Below are 19,578 nucleotides of genomic sequence, written 5' to 3' on the forward strand. Positions count from 1 at the left end.
TTCTTCTTCTTCTTGCTCCTGACCGCACTGCAGAGTCAGAACCCTCTGCAGCTGTTTTCGCCTCTTCATCGTAACGCAGGAGAGAGAAGTATCAGAACCTGTGATTTATCAGACAAAGCCGTCCCTCCAGTCTTATCTGCTCGGAGATATGTTTTTTTAATAGAGCATACGATCCAGCACGCTGTGCAATTATGGCTCGCAGAAAATGTCTGGAGAGGAGATCAAAGCTCCCCTCGTTGCAAATCTTTGAAGTTCGTTTGTAGTAAATTTGCTCAAACAGACAGAGAGAAATGAAGTTTTTTCATTCTGTCCTCACATAATATAATTATCGGACGCTTCTTCTCCTTTTGAATTGAAGTAGGAGGGGGCGGAATGATTCTTTTGCAGACAACACACTCTTAAGCTAAACAAGAAAAAATTATTTTCAGTTTTGGGATCATGTCAAAGAAAGAAAAGGAGCAAATCTGCAGATTTCACAGGCCGCCTTCTAGTCTGTGTGCCTCTTTTTTGGGGGGTCAATGGAAGATAAATTGCACCTCAGCAACATCCAAACAGACGTTTGTTACACAGAAACTGAAGACAGAAACAAAGGCACCTTCTGAAAACACTGAGATTTTATTAATGAGCCGATGTCAAGGCAGAAATCCCAACGTGCTTCACTAAAAGCAAACAACTAAACCAACATTTACCGAAAACAGGTTTAAAATATGACAAGTTGTCTACAAGCGTGAAGCTTTTCTCCTCTTCTTCAGCTCCGCTGTAAGCCAGCAGCAGGTCCTGATCACACAGTCGTTGTATGTGAAGCTCCATAAATCAGAAATCGGGACGTGGTAGAGGACTTTGGAGCTGCTTCGCAGTGCGTGCCACTTAAATAAGCAGAACTGTAACGTGTGAAAACTTGGAGAACTTTCGTCAGAAGCTTTTCCGAAGCGTTCTGAGCAACCTGCGGGCGATCCGGGGAGGTCTTGTTAAGACAAGCGAAACAATGAGCCATCCAGGAATCCAAGCATGAATGTACCTTTCCAGCCTCAAGATGGACACAGAGCAATTTAAGTTTGCAGAAATCCGCAGCTCAGATGGACTAATCTGCACGTTTCACTGATCTGACGTCCACAAAAACCATCTGACTGTTGATTATTTGAGGGGAGATCAACACTGAGCTTTTTCTCCCATTTGCTGAATGCTGTGAAAATCAATGCCCTGAGCAAGTGAACATGGTGGAGGCGTCGTCATGCTGTGGGGATTAACATTAAACTTCCAGAGGGACGACGACTCTAAACCCATGACCAGAGCCGATCAAACCGCATTCATGTGTCTGAATGGCCTAGTCAAAGTCCAGACTGAGATGGAAAGACTTGAAAGTTGGTGTTCAAATACGCTCTTCGTCTAACCTGACTGAACTTGAGCGATTTGACAAAGAAGAACTTCAAAAACACAAAACCTCACTAAGTCCTCTGGTCTATTTATTAGTACACTTAAAACAAGACAAAACTGACTGAAAAGTTTCCTTTCAGCAAATATAGAAGCTTACTTTAAGTCAGCAACTCCTTAATATTGATGAAAAAGTTCTATTTTACAAATTACATAATCTGCTAGTGGAACTACAAATTTAGACAAGCTCTTGCTGAAAAGTTACTTATAAGTTAGTTTTTTAAAAATTGTTTTATCTTACTTCAGGTGTACTGGTGTGTTTGCACTAGAAACTGGAGGATAAACAGTTTGTGCGATTAATCTCTTTCACATTTCTCCTCTGCGCCCTGCCTGCTTTCAGGTCTCCTCTTCCTTTAACGGTCGGTTCCATTACTGAGCCATAAATATCCATCTTTTCAATGGCGGGGGGACCTTTCTGTGCGCGCCTCTAAGTGCCGGGGGTCTCCTGCCGAGCGGGCTGGGGGCCCCCCGGCTCAGACCCCTCTGTCTCGCTGTCTCGGCTCCGACTGAGCGCTGAAACGCTGGTATGCGGGGAATGGCTCCGGCAGCGAGCGGAGGAGAGGAAGAAAGGAGGATGTGGAGTGATGAGCGCCACTGTATCTCCGCAGGCCTTTTGATGTAGCCAAGTCCACCCACCCTCCTCCACTTCTCTCTTCAGGCCCCGGCAAACCCCCCCCCCCACCCCCAGGGACCCCGGGTGCAGCGGGGGGACACTCGCTCTTTAACAATGGGCCGATTTTTGGCTCGGCTTGGGACCGCATCGCATACGATCGGGTTCACAGCGGCTCTTTGGGTTCACAGCCGCGATGTCTGTGGATCAGCAAGGACTTTACTGGCAAACTCAGATTATGGTTTATTTTTGCAAAAAAAGAAAAAAAAAAGAAAGAGGCACACACTTTCCTCCTTCTTGCTACGCACACATACCTGACCCTTCTGCTCTGGGAATCTCAGGGGTCTTATTAACTCTGGCATATGTGTGTAACGAGTGTGTGTGTGCGCGCGAATCGTCTGCTCGTCCACAAACAAGGAGCCAACTCCGAGAATGAAACGAGCCGACGGACACAAAGCAGAGCGGCCGATTGTCGCCGCCGGGAGAGAAATGACAGGAACATCACAGCTTCGCATTGAGAAAGAAGTGAGGAGGAGGAAGAGGAGGAGGAGGAGAATCCAGAGTTCCCCCTGGGGATGAGGACATGAGGGAAGAATAAGAAGGGAGTGGCGGCCGCACATAGCAAAGAAAGAGAAGGGGACGAGGCAAACAAAAGGAAGTGGGGAGATAAACAGTTGGAGGATTATATGGCAGGAGTGTTTGGTGTGTCTGTTCATAATTTAGATGGAAAAGTTTGTTTTTTCCTCTCCAGAGGTCAGACAGAGTTGTGGGAATCAGAGTTATGTCTCTCTGTCTCTTTTTTTCTTTTTCCTGATTCACTTCTCTCTCTCTCCCTCCCTCTCTCTCTTTCTCTCTCTGTCTCTGGCTGGAAGAGAGAGCATCCAGCGATGAATTATACATGCCCTCCAAAAACTTTTTTATTTTGCCAATAAAATCCTGAAAAAGTGCACAGAGTACGACGCCTTCAGAGGAAAACCTGCTACTTAAATGTTGTTCACCTCAGGGGATGAACCCTCACTGCAAAAACAAAAAAGAAATATTACCAAGTATTTCTGGTCGAGTTTCCTGTGCAAATATCTTAGAAAACTGACTTAGAAGTAACTTTCAGCAAGACATAGGAGCTTGATTTAAGTCAATAATTCCTTAGTGTTTATGAAAAAGTACAATAGTGTTGTCGTATTTCAAGTGTATTTAAACTAGACAAAAATACTTTTTTTTTGTTGCTTTGTAGGCCTCAGGTGCTTATGTAAAATATCCAAAGCTCCTACTTGTTGAGAGAAACCATCACTTCTCTTTACTCTGAACACATCATCCATGGTTTGAGACACGGTGGTGGCAGCAGGATGCTGTGGGGAAGATAAATAAATCTAAATCTGGGCTGATGCAGGTAGAAAACCGTTTTGGGAGGCTGGAAAAGACCAGAGATGCAGACAGGATCCCCTTCCATCAGAACGACAATCCCAAAAACATGGCCTAGTCAAAGACCAGACTTACATCTACTTGAAAATCTGCCAGGAATCAGTCATCTCCGATTCCCTCGTTTAACCTGATGGAAGCTGAGAAGAGTGGGGACCAATTTAAATCTGTAGACATACAAAACTGGAGCTGCAGAAAAAAAACAGTAATCATTTTCCTTCCACTTCCCAGTGGGACACAAACCCGACTAAGACACGCTGACGAATGTAGCTGCGTTGTCACAAAACGTGGAAAAGTTCAAGGGGCATGAAAACATCTGCAAGGCGGTGGACGTGTTTGAAAGCAGCAGCATATTTGTGAATATGACAACACAGAGGCTCGCTCTCTTCTCTAATGGTGTAAACCTTCTGCGGGATGCAGAAGCTCAGCGGGAGCTGAAGCACCAGCGGCTCTCATTGTGATTAGAGAGCATACTGCTGCAGAGGTCCTCCGCGGGGCATCCTGCTTTTGTTGAGCAAATCAAACTAACCCAGAAAACGCTCCACTGTTCAGTCAGCCCGCGTCAGATTTAGCCGGGAAGGAGGCTCAAAGTTGACTCGGAGCTCTGAGAAACAACTTTCTTTCTGAGAGTTTCCATGTTTTCACGCCTCCTTATCGCTCTGCTACTTTCTGCCCTCTCTCTCCCGGTCCAGGCTGTACGCGCCGCTGGGATGTTCGAGCTCCAGATCCGTCACTTCCACAACCCGCACGGCCTCCTGCAGGCCGGAGACTGCTGCGACCTGCAGGCCGGCGGCGGCAGCGACCAGCGCTGCTCTGCCCGGGATCAGTGCGACACCTTCTTCCACGCCTGCCTCAAGGAGTACCAGGCCCGGGTGGTCCCCACAGGGACCTGCACCTTCGGGTCCGGCACCACGGGCGTCCTGGGCGGAAACTCCCTGTCGCTCCGGCACCGAGGACACGAACCCGGAGGAGGGGGAGGAGGAGAGGACGGGACTAACGGACACATCTCCATTCACTTCAAATATGCCTGGCCAGTAAGTACTACTGGGATGGAAGATGGGGTGGGGGGATGTGCTTGTTACCAGTATGGTTACCAAGGGAACAGGCTAAGCTTCAAGTATAATACAATCCTCTCGAACCAAGGCTAGATTGGAGTGATGATAACCCCTCGCTGTCAGAGTTCACATGATGTTGCTTTTCTATTACTGGGAGCCATTACAGCAGCTTTCACCACACAGCTCCCCGATTTCAGCTAAATATCTCTTTATGAGAGATGCCTTCTCTTTGGAAACGCAAAGCAAAAATCCATTTTTTTATTACTCGGGAGAAACAATCTTAATTTCAACACCAACACTGGCTTTTATTAGGCCCCACCTTTTTTTTCTCTCCTGACCTTGAGCGTGTAGTGAGGAGTCCAAACACTTTACCGTCGCTGTTTTGTGACAGGAAACAGTCATGGCTGTTTATTCCATGCTTGATATATTTTTATTTTTTATTTTTTGAAGTGAGTATATTTGCTCCTTCCACATCAGCTTCAGTTCATTCTGGGAAACCCTCAGCTGTCATCTGCTGAGAGCCTCTTGGGGTGATAATGGCCGCTGCTTTCTGGGATCATCAGTGCGTTTAAAACATAAAATCTAACTAAATAAACCTCCCGATCTGCATGCGGGAGACTTAAAAATAGATGCCAATTAAAGACAAAATTGTCATCAAATGGTTTGATGAGCTGGGCTCAACATTTTCTCCTTCCCCCCACCCAATCTCTTCACAATGACACTTTAAGAGAGAAAGCAGGAATATTTTGATGCCAGATTTGTTTGTTTGAAGCCAGTAGATTTGATCTGCCTTCAAACTAGAGAGTTTGTCCTCCAACGCTGATTTGAGTCATTTCAGATTAAAGATTTGAGTCACCAAGTGAAGTTAGGCTCATAATTATTAATACCTCTAGCAGATTTAGGTTTTAAAAAAATCATCTTTTCATTTTACCAACATGTATCGTCTGACTGGAGGTAACAATTAATCCTTTGGAGTTGGTGACTAATCAGAGCCATGGAGGCTCAGGATGCTGATTAGCTGTACTCACCAACTAAACAATAATTCATATTTCAGCTTCCCAAGCTGCATTTTCTTCTCCAAATATTTTAAATAATAATAAATAATAAAATATGTTCTGCAGAAAAATCCACAAATAGGTGAATCTTGAGCCTTGAAGTCTGCTGAAGTGCTATGCTAGGATTAGCGTGTTTGCTCTCTGTTTTGATAAGACTTGTTGATATTTAGTGCTAGCATATTTCAATGGGGTTCCAGCTGCTCAATACAAAGGTACATTTTTAGTTTGTGTGAATTAAATATTGTCTGTGCAGTTTTTCCTGTTAAAAGCAATTTTATCAGACGGTCTCCTTTGACAACAACAAAGCAAAAAACTTTGATTGTTTGGGGAAAAAACCCAGATTGATCAAACAAAAGTTGCACAAGGTGCCTGTAACATGAAGCATAAAATCGATCAACAGCAGGTATTGGTTTATGATGATCAGATATAGATTAGCAATATCTGTAATCTACAATCACTCTGTGTATTATTTTTGAACTTAAAGGGATGCATGTTGGGTTCGGTTTGTTTGCTAATTCGTTCAGTCCTGTTTTTCCGTCCACTAGTTTCCTCGGTTTCTCTCTCTTTCTTCCGTCCATCCAAATGTTTTTCACTTTTGCTCTTTCGGGAGCTTTTTGAACTTCCTGCTCCTGGCTGCTAGACTCGACATCCTTGAATGAAAGAGTAATTTAATTACAAAACAGAACACCAGAGTGACCAAAAGGTTTATTGATTATTGAGCTTGGCTCTTTCATTCCCCTCTCCAGCCATCTTTTTTTCTTTTTCCCCTCCACATGTTTTCATTATTAACATAAAAAAACCCCCAACAAACACAGCTTGGGTGAATTAAAGACACAGAGGCTGCTTCCTTTTCAGACTCCATTAGCAGCTAATGCTTGTTTAAAGCTCAAGAGAATCCCTCTAAAATGACTTGGCAGATCCATAATTTTCTGCGGGACTTTAGAGATTTTATTTAGTTTTTGGCTAAAAGGATTCCTCCTCCTCCTCCTCCTCCTCCTCCTCCTTCTCCTCTCTTCTCCTTGTGATTGTTTCTTAGTTTGCTCCCTACATGGCGGGTCCGGTTTGATCTCAACGCTTTCCAGAGTTTAAGCTCTAATCATAACATCCCTGCCAGCATGCCTAGGTGGGAAAAGGAGGGCAGCCCACATGGGCCCTACATGGTGGTGGGCCCACATGGGTTTGCCCATATAGGGCCCATGTAAGCTGTGGCCCTACATAGGCAAACCCATATGGGGCCCATATGTCTGCCCTCCTTTCCCCCATATGGGGCCCACCTAGGCATGCTGGCGGGGATGTTGTAAAAATGTGTCTGATGTGGGGAAACATGTTTCCTTCACTCCTCCAGCGTGTTGGAGTCTCTGCACTAAAAACTGTTTGATTTACCTGATGAGGATAAAGCTCCCTGTCTCTTTAATACACCTGCACACACGAACGCTACACAGGACCGGCTTAGGTTTCCTCGCTGTGATCGGTATCGGCCCGTTTACCTGTGAGACTCGCTGTCCCAGAGCCAATTATCTTCCCTTATCTGTGTACCGTTTACATCTGGGCGTGCTGGATGCACGCCGCGTGAGTGCCGAGCTTCGTCCCCCTCGTCCCGCTCCCCGGGGAGGTGTGTGATTGGCAGGCGTGAGTGTGAGAAAATTTCTCCGTGAGAAAGCCTACCTGGATCGGTTTCAGGGCCGCGCCGTGGGGCGGGCCGGATCAGGGCGCTTCGTGGCAGCCTCAGCTGAAAGGACGGCTTTATCCGGCCATCTCTGTGAGGCAGAGGGGGCGGGGGGTGATCCCCCTGCCCCAGGTGAGGGGATCAACAGGTGAGCCGAGTCATTATGAGGTAAGGTGAGCTCTCCTCTCTGTCCTCCTGCCCTCCCTCCTCTAATCTCTCCAGGGAAATATGTGCATTTGCTTATGAATGTGGGCATGATTGTAATTCGTTGTATTTGCTTTGTGCCTGATGCGATCAAGGCCAGGTGTCATCCCCCTTTAAGCTGCTCTCAGTCCGTGTTAGGATTTTTTCCCTCTAAATCTAAATCCTATACTTTCTTTTGTCTGGTTTTGGATGTAAAAAAAAAAATAGAAATCTAGTTTTTTTTTGTCGCCTCCTGGAAAATCTGTGATCCTGAGAAGCACGACTTGTTCTCGGCCCGCCAAGGAACAGACAATCAGCAGTCTGGGTTTCTTTTTTGTTTTTTCAGCTGAGATTAGACAGGTTCAAAGACTTCATAACATAAGTCATTTCTTGAAGCTCTGTCTCTGTAGGTATTAGGCTCTGCTTTAAACAATGAGAGGAGCAAAGCAAGCTGACATGAAAGCGCTTAATTAGCTTCTGTCGAGCAGAAACAAATAAACGGTGAGTGGAAGGAGGCAGGCTGGCAGAGGACATCGCTTGTTTTTACCTTTATGAGGGATTCGCTTTATTTATCTCACTGTCTGCTGCTGGAATACTTAGGGTTTAGAGTTATGAAACAGCCTGACAGCCTGTAGGATTTTAAAGTGTTTTTGATCATTTTTTTCGTCCCTAATACTAATTAAAGTCACTGAAGAATAAAGGAATCTCTCTTAGATACTTCAGAGAAATCATTAAGGTCAATTGCACATACTTTGAAGTAAAAAAAGTGTTTTCATCTTTTCAGATTTCTTCTGTTTTGTTTTTTTTGGGGGGGATGGGGAGGAGGGAGTTTGTCACAAATGTTTCAGGTAATCCAAAATAGAACAAAAATATAGCCCAAAAAGAGACGTTTTATTTTTTTAATTATGGTTTTATTGATGAAGAGGAAAAGACAATTTAAGGTAATTTCTCGCCTCAAGTTAAGCCCAGACTTTGGCTAGGCCACTCCAAAAAAGGGAAACTTACTGGGCTGCTTTCTGTCATTGTCCTGCTGCAAATATGGAGCTTGAGGACAGTTTCTGCCAGGACTGATTTTACAAGTCAGAAAAGGCTTTGTAGAGACTTGAATTTGTATAGATCAGAGAAGGACGTGTTGGTTTCTAGATGTTCTTACTTGAGCTACAAGAACATCCTTTTCTGTCGTTTTTTTTCTCCACAAAATTCAGTGAAGCTGAACTGAAACATGTTGGATGTCAAATTATCAATGAGTCATATCAAAACAGGGAGGATACATCCTAAAAGTTAGCTTAGCGCTAAAGGATACCGCTTGCTAGGTATGACAAAAACAGGGAGGAAATGTGAATTTATTGAAGAGTAACTGTGAGTGTTGGACATGGATACCTTTAGCAACAAGCGATAAATATATATTTATAGTAGCTTCATTGAGTCAACAAAAATAATTTACATAAGCGATGGAGCAGTGCGAGCTGTGTACGAGGAAATGGTGAACGGTAATTAAATACTGATCATTTATAGATATCGTAGAGCTTGATTGTTAATTCTTCTTAATGCCTTTCAAACTCGTTCTTTGGACTCTTTGGAATATGTCGACACAAAGCAAACATTGCAGCAAAGCACCAAATCCAAGCTGCGGTAATGTAAACCCAAACTCGAGGAAATACCTGCTAGCTTAGTACATAAAAAATTACTCAAATCGGATGATTTTTGCTTCTAAAAGAAATGCATGAGATGAGAAAATGGACCGTGCGCTGTACGTGCAATCTCCTTCTTTTCACAGCGACATGCAAAACTGCTTCCATCATGCAAATGCGTTGCAGTAAACCGCCCAGGCTTCTCGCCGAGTCACAGAGTTTGTTCCTGGATCTGGAAGCGTGAGAGAACAGAAAGCTTCCCCGAGCGCTTGAATGCTATCGTTCAACCTCAGAAAATTATCAATGAAGTTCAATTTTATGTTACAACAATGAATCCAGGCTGATAACAGCGACCGTGTTCACATTTCTACGTTTTTCCTCACCGCGTCCTCAAGTATCTTAAACATGAAAGAAAAAAAATATAAAAGTTTTTGCATCAAATAATCTAGTTTGCATCATTAATATTAATCTGAATCACCTGGTGTTTGAGAAATATGATTTACTGTCAGAAGCTGTTATACAGCGTAATCAATTTTTTTGAGATAATTATAAGTGACATATATGTGTGTGTGTGTGTGTGTGTGTGCGTGTGTGTGTGTGCTGAAAACATGGGAAGAAGGTCAAGCGCTAAAAGCAGGGACCGTCCCCTCAGTCATGGAGCTTTTAACAGGAAGTAATTACATTTAAGTGCTCACATACGGCCCAAAAATATTCATCTGTCACAGCAGCCTTATGGATATTACAGTAATTAAAGTTATTATTGCAACGCCTTTGCAGACAGCAGAGCGGCTTAAATCCGACTTGAAGCTTTTTTCTTTGAGGAAAAATGAGTTCTATTTAGCTCTAGCTAAATGTTTGGAGGCTGTTTTAAGCCTCTACTACACCATTTTTATTCTGTTTGAAAACATCCGCATCAAGGCAACATATTGTGCAAAAAAAATAAAAATACAACAGAAGAACATTTCTTCTCATTTTTAACATTTTCTGCACAGATGTGAGGATAAGAGGTGACGGTGTCTGAGCAAAATGATGGAAATGAGGAAAAAATGTCTAGACTTTGTCCAGGTTGTTCGACGTCGACTGTAAAAGTTTTCCTCTTGGGAAAGTGTCGCTTCTTAACTTTAGCCTCTGTCAACCTCTGGACGTCCAAACTTCAGATGAGCTGGAAATGAAATTAAAACAGTACTTTAAGTTCTTTTTTTATGGTTCAGAGGAAAGAAAAACAGGAACCGTGAAGATACGACTGATTGGTAAACAGAGAGAACGCCACAGTTTATGGTTTGGATCTGGTTTATTTCTCCGTTGGATCTGGACTGCGTCTCTCGCTACGAACTGAAAATACTTATGAAACCTTTCATTTTATCTGTGAACACCAAACACTGAACTTGCACCTCCTATGAAAACATTGCTAACATCTCGTCCCGTTTCATTCTCATCAACTTCATGTTGTTTCATTATAAGGTGTAATCTGAGACCATTTTGCAGTAATTTATCATAGTAATTATTGAACGTATGTCTATATTTAACAATTATTCAAAGTTATGGTGATCTTTCTTTTTTTTCTGAATGTAAAATGAGACACTTCAGCTCACCTATCATTACTTTCTCCTCCAAACATCTGGACTCGTAATAGTCGATCCTCTGCAGTCGCTGCGTTTACTGTATGGTTGTAGATCAACTAATGATTATTTTAATATTTGATTAACCAGTCGATTATTATTCTTTTTTTTTTGATTGATCCATAAATCAGTCACCTGGCACTGACCAAGTGAACGACTGCGACATGGCCTCAACATGAATCAATAATAAAATTATTTGCCAAAACTTTTAGTAATCGATTTTTATTGATTTCATCCGTTCGTTGCTGCAGCCCCGATTGTAAACCAAACAAATCCCCAAACACCTCGATGTACCCGACGGTTTTATCTGCAGCTCTACGTGTGTGCTGGTGTAACTCGGTGTTGGTCGCAGGCTGTCGCCTCCTGTAGAGGTCAAAGGTGAGAAATGTAGTGGAGGGAATCCAGGTTTCAAAAGGTTTTCTGTATTGCCTACCAATTGGCCAGCTGGACATTTCTACAAATGACCATCTGGCCATTATATAATTTGGTTATGAAAGTAAACAATAAAAGAAACCTTTGAATGGATTGTAGCAGCAGAATATTAAACATCAGTGGGTTTCTGTCTCGGTCTTACAGTTCTAATAACACATTTACTGTATTTCAGCTCCAACCCGTTACACTTCCCATCCTCTCTATGAGCTGCAGCGTTTTTCATATCCAAATTGGACTGTAGATGTATCTGCTGGACATTTTGATCTCGTTGCGGGACGAGACTTTCATCATAGAAAGTAAACGTGAGAAATTTCAAAAATGAAAGCACCCCGGCAGTCGAGTTCCTTAATTATGCTTAGAGTAGTAAAATGAATGCACTTTAGTCTCCGGGTTTTGAACAGAGGGCGGACTCATTCGTTCGTTCTCATAGCATGTGATGGAGACACACAGCCATTGTTGCAACCTGCACATTCCTGCTGTGTGGGAGCCGAGCAGAGGGAAACCGCTGAAGAGAAACGAACGTAGACGAGCATAGTCGGAGCTTTCTTTCCCCTCCGGAGTTTCTCTTTCACTCTTCCTCTGTGTGTCACTTGTGTTTTCCTCTCTTTTGTCCCCCCTCATCCCCCTCTAATTGACTCTCCGGTGCAGCCTTGCATACCTGCATGTATGCTGATACTGCTGTCTGAACATACACATCTGCAGACTCACTTTTCTCCTCACAATCCTTTTAATTTGCCTCCCACAGACCACAGACACACCCAAATGCACCGAATGCATCCGGATCCACACACGCACACGCACACAAAAAAAAGGTTAATTTCCAGCAGGATTTGAAGTGGGTGTTTTTTAGAGATAGGGTAAACGTCTCTGGGGGAGGCGCGCATTAATGATTTCATTTGTGTGCAAATTGGATCGAGAGTCTTTATAAAAAAAAAGAAGAAAAAAAGAAGAGAGAATAGAGAGGAGTTTGATTTACACGATCATTGTGAGATTAGCGAGTGTCTCCGTTTGTGTGCGGCTCGCAGGTGTATAAATGGACTCAAAGCTGCAATTACAAACAATAGTTTCCTTTCAGGGCCCGTCCTTCTGACGTCTTTCACCCCGTCACGTCTCTCGTTCCCTTTCTTTGCCCCCACACGCAGATTTAAACCGCTGTTTTTGTTTTGTGTGCCGCTGCCCTCCTGAGATCTTCAGCCGGATCGAGTCCCAACAGACCTGCCGTTTTTTCTCCCCTCTCCCTCCCCTGTGGTCTCTTTTGTTGCCAAAGCTCAACAGGACCAACCGCAAACATTTTAAGCAAGAAATGTTTGGCAATGACTCACTGCTGATTTTACCCCTGCAGCCTCGGGCTCGGGTTTGCCGGACTCGCGTTCTTGCAGCGGGGAACGTTTTGGACGATGCTCAGCTTTAATGATTCAATTTCAGCTGCTTTTTATGACAGTATATAAAACAAAAACAAAAAACATGCAAGGCCTTGACTGCTGCCTGGTGTTCCAGGAAGAGGCTTACGTTTGGACACGGATCTCATGTTAACACGGGAGCAGGATGTGAGGTTCAGGGTCAGAGGTCAGGGTCAGAGGTGGAGGTTCGGTTTGCAGGTCTGACACTGAACCCCAACTTTCAACAGCTGCAATGTGTAACTCGTATGAAAATGGTTTTTTTCCTTCATATTTATAAAAACTGTCACCATGTCGTGTCTGCACAACTGTCAGTCATGCTCATGTGTGCGCCGCTCACACCCTCCCCCTTTCTCTCTGTGCCGCCACAGACTCTTCTCGTCAGCAGAGGCGGTCATGAGTGCTAAGGCTAGTTCATGAAAACCAACCTGACTTACAAAGTGCAGCTTACACACACACACTGATGCAGTTTAATCAGCAGTGTGAGGATGCACACACACGTTGTTGTCCTCCGACTATTTTCCAGATAATAACGGCTGACGCCACTCAGCAGACTCTGAACGCGTGAAGCGCCCGTCGACTGGAAAAGGGTGATTTCCTGTGGAAGTGAGGGAGGCTGGGTTACGATGGAGGATGCGAGGGAGGAGGTCGAGCTGGGAGTAATTTGTGAAAGTTGTCGCAAGCGGCGGAACGGAGGGGAAACGGCGAGCGGAGAGGAAGTGAGGGAAGAGACAGAGCAGAGGAGGCCTGCCGGTGATCTCAGAGGAAAGGGCACAGGTGCTTCAGGTGGAAGTGCGCGTGTCATGGCGGCTTACTCACTCTGCTGAGAGAATCATAATCAGCAGGAGGCGGAGGAGGAGCAGCGGCTGATGGGCGGACAGGATAAGGATGAGACAGCCTGACATCGCACGACATGTCAAGAGGCCTCTGTTGTTCCACGGCGTTTGAAGTGGCCGCGGCCAATTAACCTCGCAGGAATGTGACTTTCAGACGGAGAGGGAGGCGGCTGGATGAGACAAAGAGAAGTCCGACTGATTTTCCTCTTCAAGTGCAAAGTTTCTACTTTTTGCTGCGAACAGAAATCATGCACCTATGTGTTTGTTTCGATGTGCTTTGGGTAAAGTTGAAATGTGGTTGTTTTTTTGTCAGCAGCCAAACATGTAAAGATCCAAATATAGCCAGGTTCTTCGCTAAGGTATCTGTAATATAAAGAGACAAAACGGAACTTTTTAATTGCTGAAATAATCCTGTTATTTAGAGTTAAATGTTTTCAGAAACAAGCAGAGAAATAGATCCGTCACGATCTAGCGGATTTTGCTGGACGATAAATTATACCAGAAATTATTGCCATAAAATATAATATCGTTGTTTTGTGACCGTTTTCAAGTAATGTTTTGATAATGGCACAGTAACACAAGTTTATCTGCTAATAAACTTTAATTTTGTATAGAATACTTTGTAAAAAGCACCAAAAAACATGACAGGAAAAAAAACAGACTTACAACCTAAAACAAAAATAAAATAGAGCATGGTGTCTCTGAAAACAAAACTGCCTTTCCAAAAGTAATAATAATCAGAATGGAAATTACTGAGCTCATTTTAATTTATCATTCCATTAATTGATTCATTGTCAGGCTTAACAGAAATGTTTAGGGGCTGAAGTTCAGCATAAAAAGATTGTAGAAAAATATGTTAGTAGAACTTTATACTAAAATCTTCTTAACACAAGAAACTCTTTCTTAACGAAATATAAAGAGAGGAATAATAAATATTTTTGCAATAGCTGCTGCTGATCCCTGTTATAAAATATAAACAATTCAATCAATAGTCATTTTCTTGAGATCTATAGGCTGCAGAGGTCAGCAGGATTTGACCTCCTGCTCACCAATCAAATCCAGTCAAGCAGTAATGGGCTGATTATGATCTCCATGTGATTAGTTGATGTATCCGTTTGCTATTGGCTGACATCATCATCATGTAATAGATTATTCTCAGCACTCAGCTCAGGTAGCGCACATTGTCCTACATTTACTTCATGCTAATTAACCTGGGAATTCAGGAGTTATGTTTATTTAGACCCACACCGAAAAGATGCCAAAGCAAAATATTTCCACACGGATATTCGAGTTTGTATTCTATGGTTATATGTTAAAATTGTTACAGATTTACTGAAAAAAAAAACAAACTTAAGAATATTTTCATTGTTTGTTCACGTTTTCCGATAAAGATGAACGTATATAAACACCGTCTGGGTTTATAGACTGAAAGATGTACTTATAAAACCACCTGTTTCAAATATTGTACCTCTTGTTTTTGGAGGTCAGTGCTCCAGCTATGAGCCATATTAATGTAATTTTAGATACGTATTACACTAAATCATCCCTGAAGCATCTTATTACCCCATGAGAGATGGAGCATGAAGTACTTTGTGTGAAAGCTCAAACTAGAGCAAAGAGAACGGCAGAACGATTGTGGATGTTAGTCTAAATCAAGCAGTGCATGCTGGGAAAACGGCAAACTTCACATAGAAACAGTGAAGTTTATGGCTTTAGATGTGTGATTGTAAATTGTTTGTAATCTTTCTGTAGCTCTTCTAACAGATACTCCCACTTCTTCACTGTCAGCCCATGTATTTGTTTTAATTTCTGACCAAAATGAATTTTATTGGCCCTTAAGATGTTGGTTTCTGTAATGCCTTCGTTCCTTCACCGAGTTCGTACTTTTGGCTCCTAGCAGGAAAAATGTTCTGCGTTCCTCTGCAGCGAATAGTCGGAGCATTCGGTTCCCCCCGCCGGAGGGTCGAGAGCTTTTTAGGAACAGCAGCCAGATGACTGACTTTTTCCTTTTGGACAGATGGAAAGTGAATGATGGCAAACAAGGGCAGATAAAGTCTGCTGCTAATTATATCCACAATGGAAGAAAAACAGAGGGGACGTCAGGAGTGTGAGAACAGAGACGTCTAATTACAGAGACGGGGCCATGGGAGCGGGGCGGGGTGGATGGCTGCACACTGGGGGTCTAATTCCTCGTCTCGGGTTCTGTGTGTGTGTGTGTCTGTGTGTGTGTTTCACCTGAGGACAGAGAGATGGACAGTCCTGGTTAATATCCGTAGAAGGTTTTAAAATTCACATTTGAGCCACCGTAATGTCTCCCGCTCCTTTGCGCTCTGATTGCTTTTCTCCATTGTTTTGATCATAGAATCCTTTCAGCAGCACAATAGTCATATTTGACAGAATCCCACTTAGACCGTGGGGCTCTCAAGAGCTCAAGGAATCAGACGGCATTTCACTTCTCTGTGCTCTTTTCTCTGGAAACCAGTCTGACTGACGTTTTCTCACTCTCGCCGAAAACAAACCAGAAAGCGTTTCCGCCGTGGCGCTTTAATCAAACACGCGTTACAGTGTAGCAGCAAACCTGCTGCAGGAATAGTAATTGCATTGTTTCTGTGGTTACCTCAACAACCAGTTTACAGCACAGGTAAGGTGTCGAGCGCCTAATCCGGCTCAGTTGCAGCTGCAGTCATGACAACCATTTGCATGATTTGGAGAGAGGTTCTGTGATTGATTTGAGCTTTTTAACGTAGCATAACAATAACACTGAAGTATCACAGTATAGCAAACTAATTAACCTTCTGCTTAGCTGTCACTCTCCTCCAAGCAGGTCTGTGTTACACAAAGGCTTTTAAATGCAAATGCTAAATTGCAAACTTTAATCCATTTGCTCCGCTTTGTGATGTCACAGGACTTAAAGGATCTGGTGCTAATGTCTTTGCCACAGCAAACCTTCGGTGGGTCTAGTGGAGTCAATGGGTCAGCAGGAAAAGGCAACTGGTCATAATGTTATGCCATACTAGCATACATGAGAGATTCAGTCCACATCAGTCTTTATGAGAGGCATAAGAAGATGTTTCCTCATCACCTGAGGCAATTTAGATGTCAAGAAAGAAGAGAAGGAGCTGTAATTGACCGTAAAATAAAAAATCAACTGTTCGTCCTATTTGGGATTCAAGATCTGTTCTCTAACAGATGTAACAGTAACAACAAAAAAAAAATCTAAATGGGTCAAGGTGGTTTATAATTTTCCCGTCTGAATCTTTCCTGAAAACCAATTTAGCCAGCTGCTTATTTAAACTAAGGAATAAATAAATAAAAAGAAGAAGTGTTTTTAATTGGTGGTGCAGCTTGATTAATTCAAGTTAATTGCGAGCGCAGCAGGTCTTGTTCACCAAATTTGCTAAATTAGTTTGCTGACAAAAATTGACTTCGGGAAACTCTGATTTGAATCCCAATTGGTGAAGCAATTTTGAGAAGAAATAATGAATCCATATTATTTCTGACCTCCTGTGTTGTGTCAAAATTAGCAACATATCTGAAGAAATACAGAGATTCAAGATTACAGTAAAAAAAGAAAAAAAAAGCGAATTTAGAAATATTAGTCATAAGTAAATGGGTAAAAACAGAGCAACATCTGACTACGGTGCCAGTGAGAGGAAAATCCTCTCATTCAAATAACACTTTTCTTTCCTCAGACATGTTGGCAGAGTCTCGCTTGTTCACACTTTTATTTTTCACCTCAGCCATTTGCAGTTCAGATCTGTGCATTTATAATTTGCCATTTGAAAATTTGCATATCGACGCATCTGGAAACAGAAAAGTCGACGGTAACAGCAAACGACACTTTGTTGCAACTAAAATCTGAGCTTTTATTAAAATTAAAAGAGGGAAAACTGAAAGCCAAAGACTCATTATCGACTCTAAAGCAGCGGCTGCCATGTTTACTCGACGATGAATACATTCAAGCTGTCGTTGAGCGAATAAAGCAAAACACCACAAATTCCTATTTGTTGTCTAAATTGATGAATGACATGTTTTGTCTCAAATTATTCCGGATTATAAATGAAAGCAAAAAAACAAAGGGTTACGGTGGATGTCTGAGCTGCTGTGAGTGCGCGCGTGTGTGCGTGTGTGTGTGTGTGTGTGTGTGTGAGCTCTAAGGGGAAATTCCTCTCTCAGGGATGGGAGTTCTTCCTGTCGTAGAGCTCTGTTTGTACAGCCTGGCTTTGTCGGGATATCCTACCCTGCCCATGTCTGAGGGGGAGCGAGGGAGGGACAGACGGTGAGAGAGGGCACCTATAGGGGAGGAGGGAGCGGAGGGGCTCGCTGAGAAAAAAGAGGGGATGCAAAGAGGAAAGAAACAGCCATAAACCTTCGCAGAACAGAATCTGCAGTGCGATAACTGATGTCTGTTTGCGAGCGTGAGGGAAGGGCATCAGCGTGGCCGGACGGCCTGCAGCTGAAGGGAGTGGACTGCTACTATCCACACTCATGCTGCTGCTTTCGTGTTGTTTTAGTATTTTGGGAGACGGCTCTTCTCTTTTAGCTCTCTCTGCACCTGCATATAGAGCAGCGGATGATTGAATATTTCAGTAAGATCTTTCACGTGTGGATACAAGAGCGAGAACCTGACTTGGCACAGATGTTCGCGGGGGCTTGATTTTTGAAAATAAAAAAAAAGTTAGTCTCCAAAAAATACTTCTGGTGTCAACTCTTGTATGATTGGACCAATAGACGTCATATTTACTGATAATGTTTAGATTTTTTTTCAAGAAGGCCACCACAGTTGTCATGGAAAATTATGTTTTTGCACGATTTGGTGTCTAATCGTAGCTTGCATATTTTGAACCATAGAAAACATACGTTTCCCTCATCTCGTTTTTTCTTTTTCTGGGGGACATTTTTCAAAATAGCTGCCATGGTTGTGATAGAGAGAAGTAAAGTCTACAGCAGTTCTAGCCAGAACAATGATCTAGCCAGTCGCAGCTACCGACCAACTTAGGTTCACTAAACACTGATAAACAAGAATCCTAGCTTGGCTAAGCTAATCCGCTCAACACATAAAAAAAATGAGGAGCTATTACTTAGCTGATTAAACATATTAAAAATTATCAGAAGCTAATGTTAATCAACTAAACGTAAAAAAAATTAGCAACTGTTGCTAGACTGCTAAACATATAAAGAATTAGCAGAAGCTAATGCAAATCCACTAAACACATTAAAAAAGCTTGTGTTCAGACTTGAAAGATTTTTACACTAATGTGCTGAACTTTGATGACTGAATGTGATTCAACATGAGGCATTTCTGTTCAGTCGCTCATGTGAACTCATAGAAATCTGAAGTTGAAATGTTGCAGAAAAGCTCACCTGTGTGGCTCCTGAACATTCCTTGGTGCTCTGGAGGTAGAGGAAATCAAAAATCCACTTCCTGTCTGCAGAAATGTCTGCCTATAGAGGCATTTCATGTAGCTTGTCTTACACCGTTGGATAGTTTGTCAGCTGTCATGGCATTTTTCATTTCTCAGTCTAACACTGCAGCAGTGGTGGAGAAAGTACTAAAAAAATGTACTTAAGTAAAAGTACAAATACACAGACAAAAATGTACTCAAGTAAAAGTAAAAGTACCACATTAACATTTTACTTAAGTAAAAGTAAAAAAGTACTGGCTTTTAAAAATACTTAAGTATTAAAAGTAAAAGTGCTTGCTGAATGCATTGCCTAATCACTAATATCAATAAGTGAACCGGTAGTATTTAATTTTAATACATCAGAAATGTGCCTTTTAATGAACAATGCCACAGATAAAGCATTATGTTTACTCTCTGTAACATAGTTTAGACTTAGATGGGATTCTACGCATCCGAATTTCAGGGATGGAAACATCTTGTCTCCTGTCCTCACTTTTTTTTTTGCCACTAGTGGCATTTATTTTGAAAAAAATCCAACTGAAAGGGTGGGCAAGGGAGGACATGGAACCAAGGAGCCACGTAGCAGAGTTGTAGTCTAGACCACCAAACCTGAGACCAAGACAAGACCAAGACCAGCACCCCGCGCTACATGACACAATAAAATTAAGTGCACCTATCAAAATTGCTTCTCAAATTGATCTGAAAGATCCACATTCAAATAAAAACACCTAGATATTAAATACTTAGAGCTGAAATAAATGTAACCAGTATCAATTCAAACTCTTCTTCATTCTGTTTTGCTATCATCTCTGTGCCACAATACACAGAGGTCTCCTGCCATC

General features: G+C 42.6%; 1 protein-coding gene across 2 annotated transcripts in view; it reads left to right on the forward strand.

Annotated features, from left to right (window-relative positions):
- Nucleotides 1–19,578, forward strand: part of LOC103474724 (uncharacterized) — a 60,819-nt gene that overhangs the window by 5,821 nt on the left and 35,420 nt on the right. The window contains exon 2 of one of the 2 annotated variants that reach the window (XM_008425879.3): nucleotides 4,150–4,491. The exons of the other annotated variant lie outside the window; for it this stretch is intronic. Within the exon in view, the coding sequence (XP_008424101.2) occupies nucleotides 4,150–4,491 (342 nt within the window). The remainder of the gene's footprint in view (nucleotides 1–4,149; nucleotides 4,492–19,578) is intronic. 2 annotated transcript variants of the gene reach the window in all.

Source organism: Poecilia reticulata, chromosome 13 (genome assembly GCF_904066995.2).
Source record: "Poecilia reticulata chromosome 13, P_reticulata-male-v2, whole genome shotgun sequence".
Classification (NCBI taxonomy): Eukaryota; Metazoa; Chordata; class Actinopteri; order Cyprinodontiformes; family Poeciliidae; genus Poecilia; species Poecilia reticulata.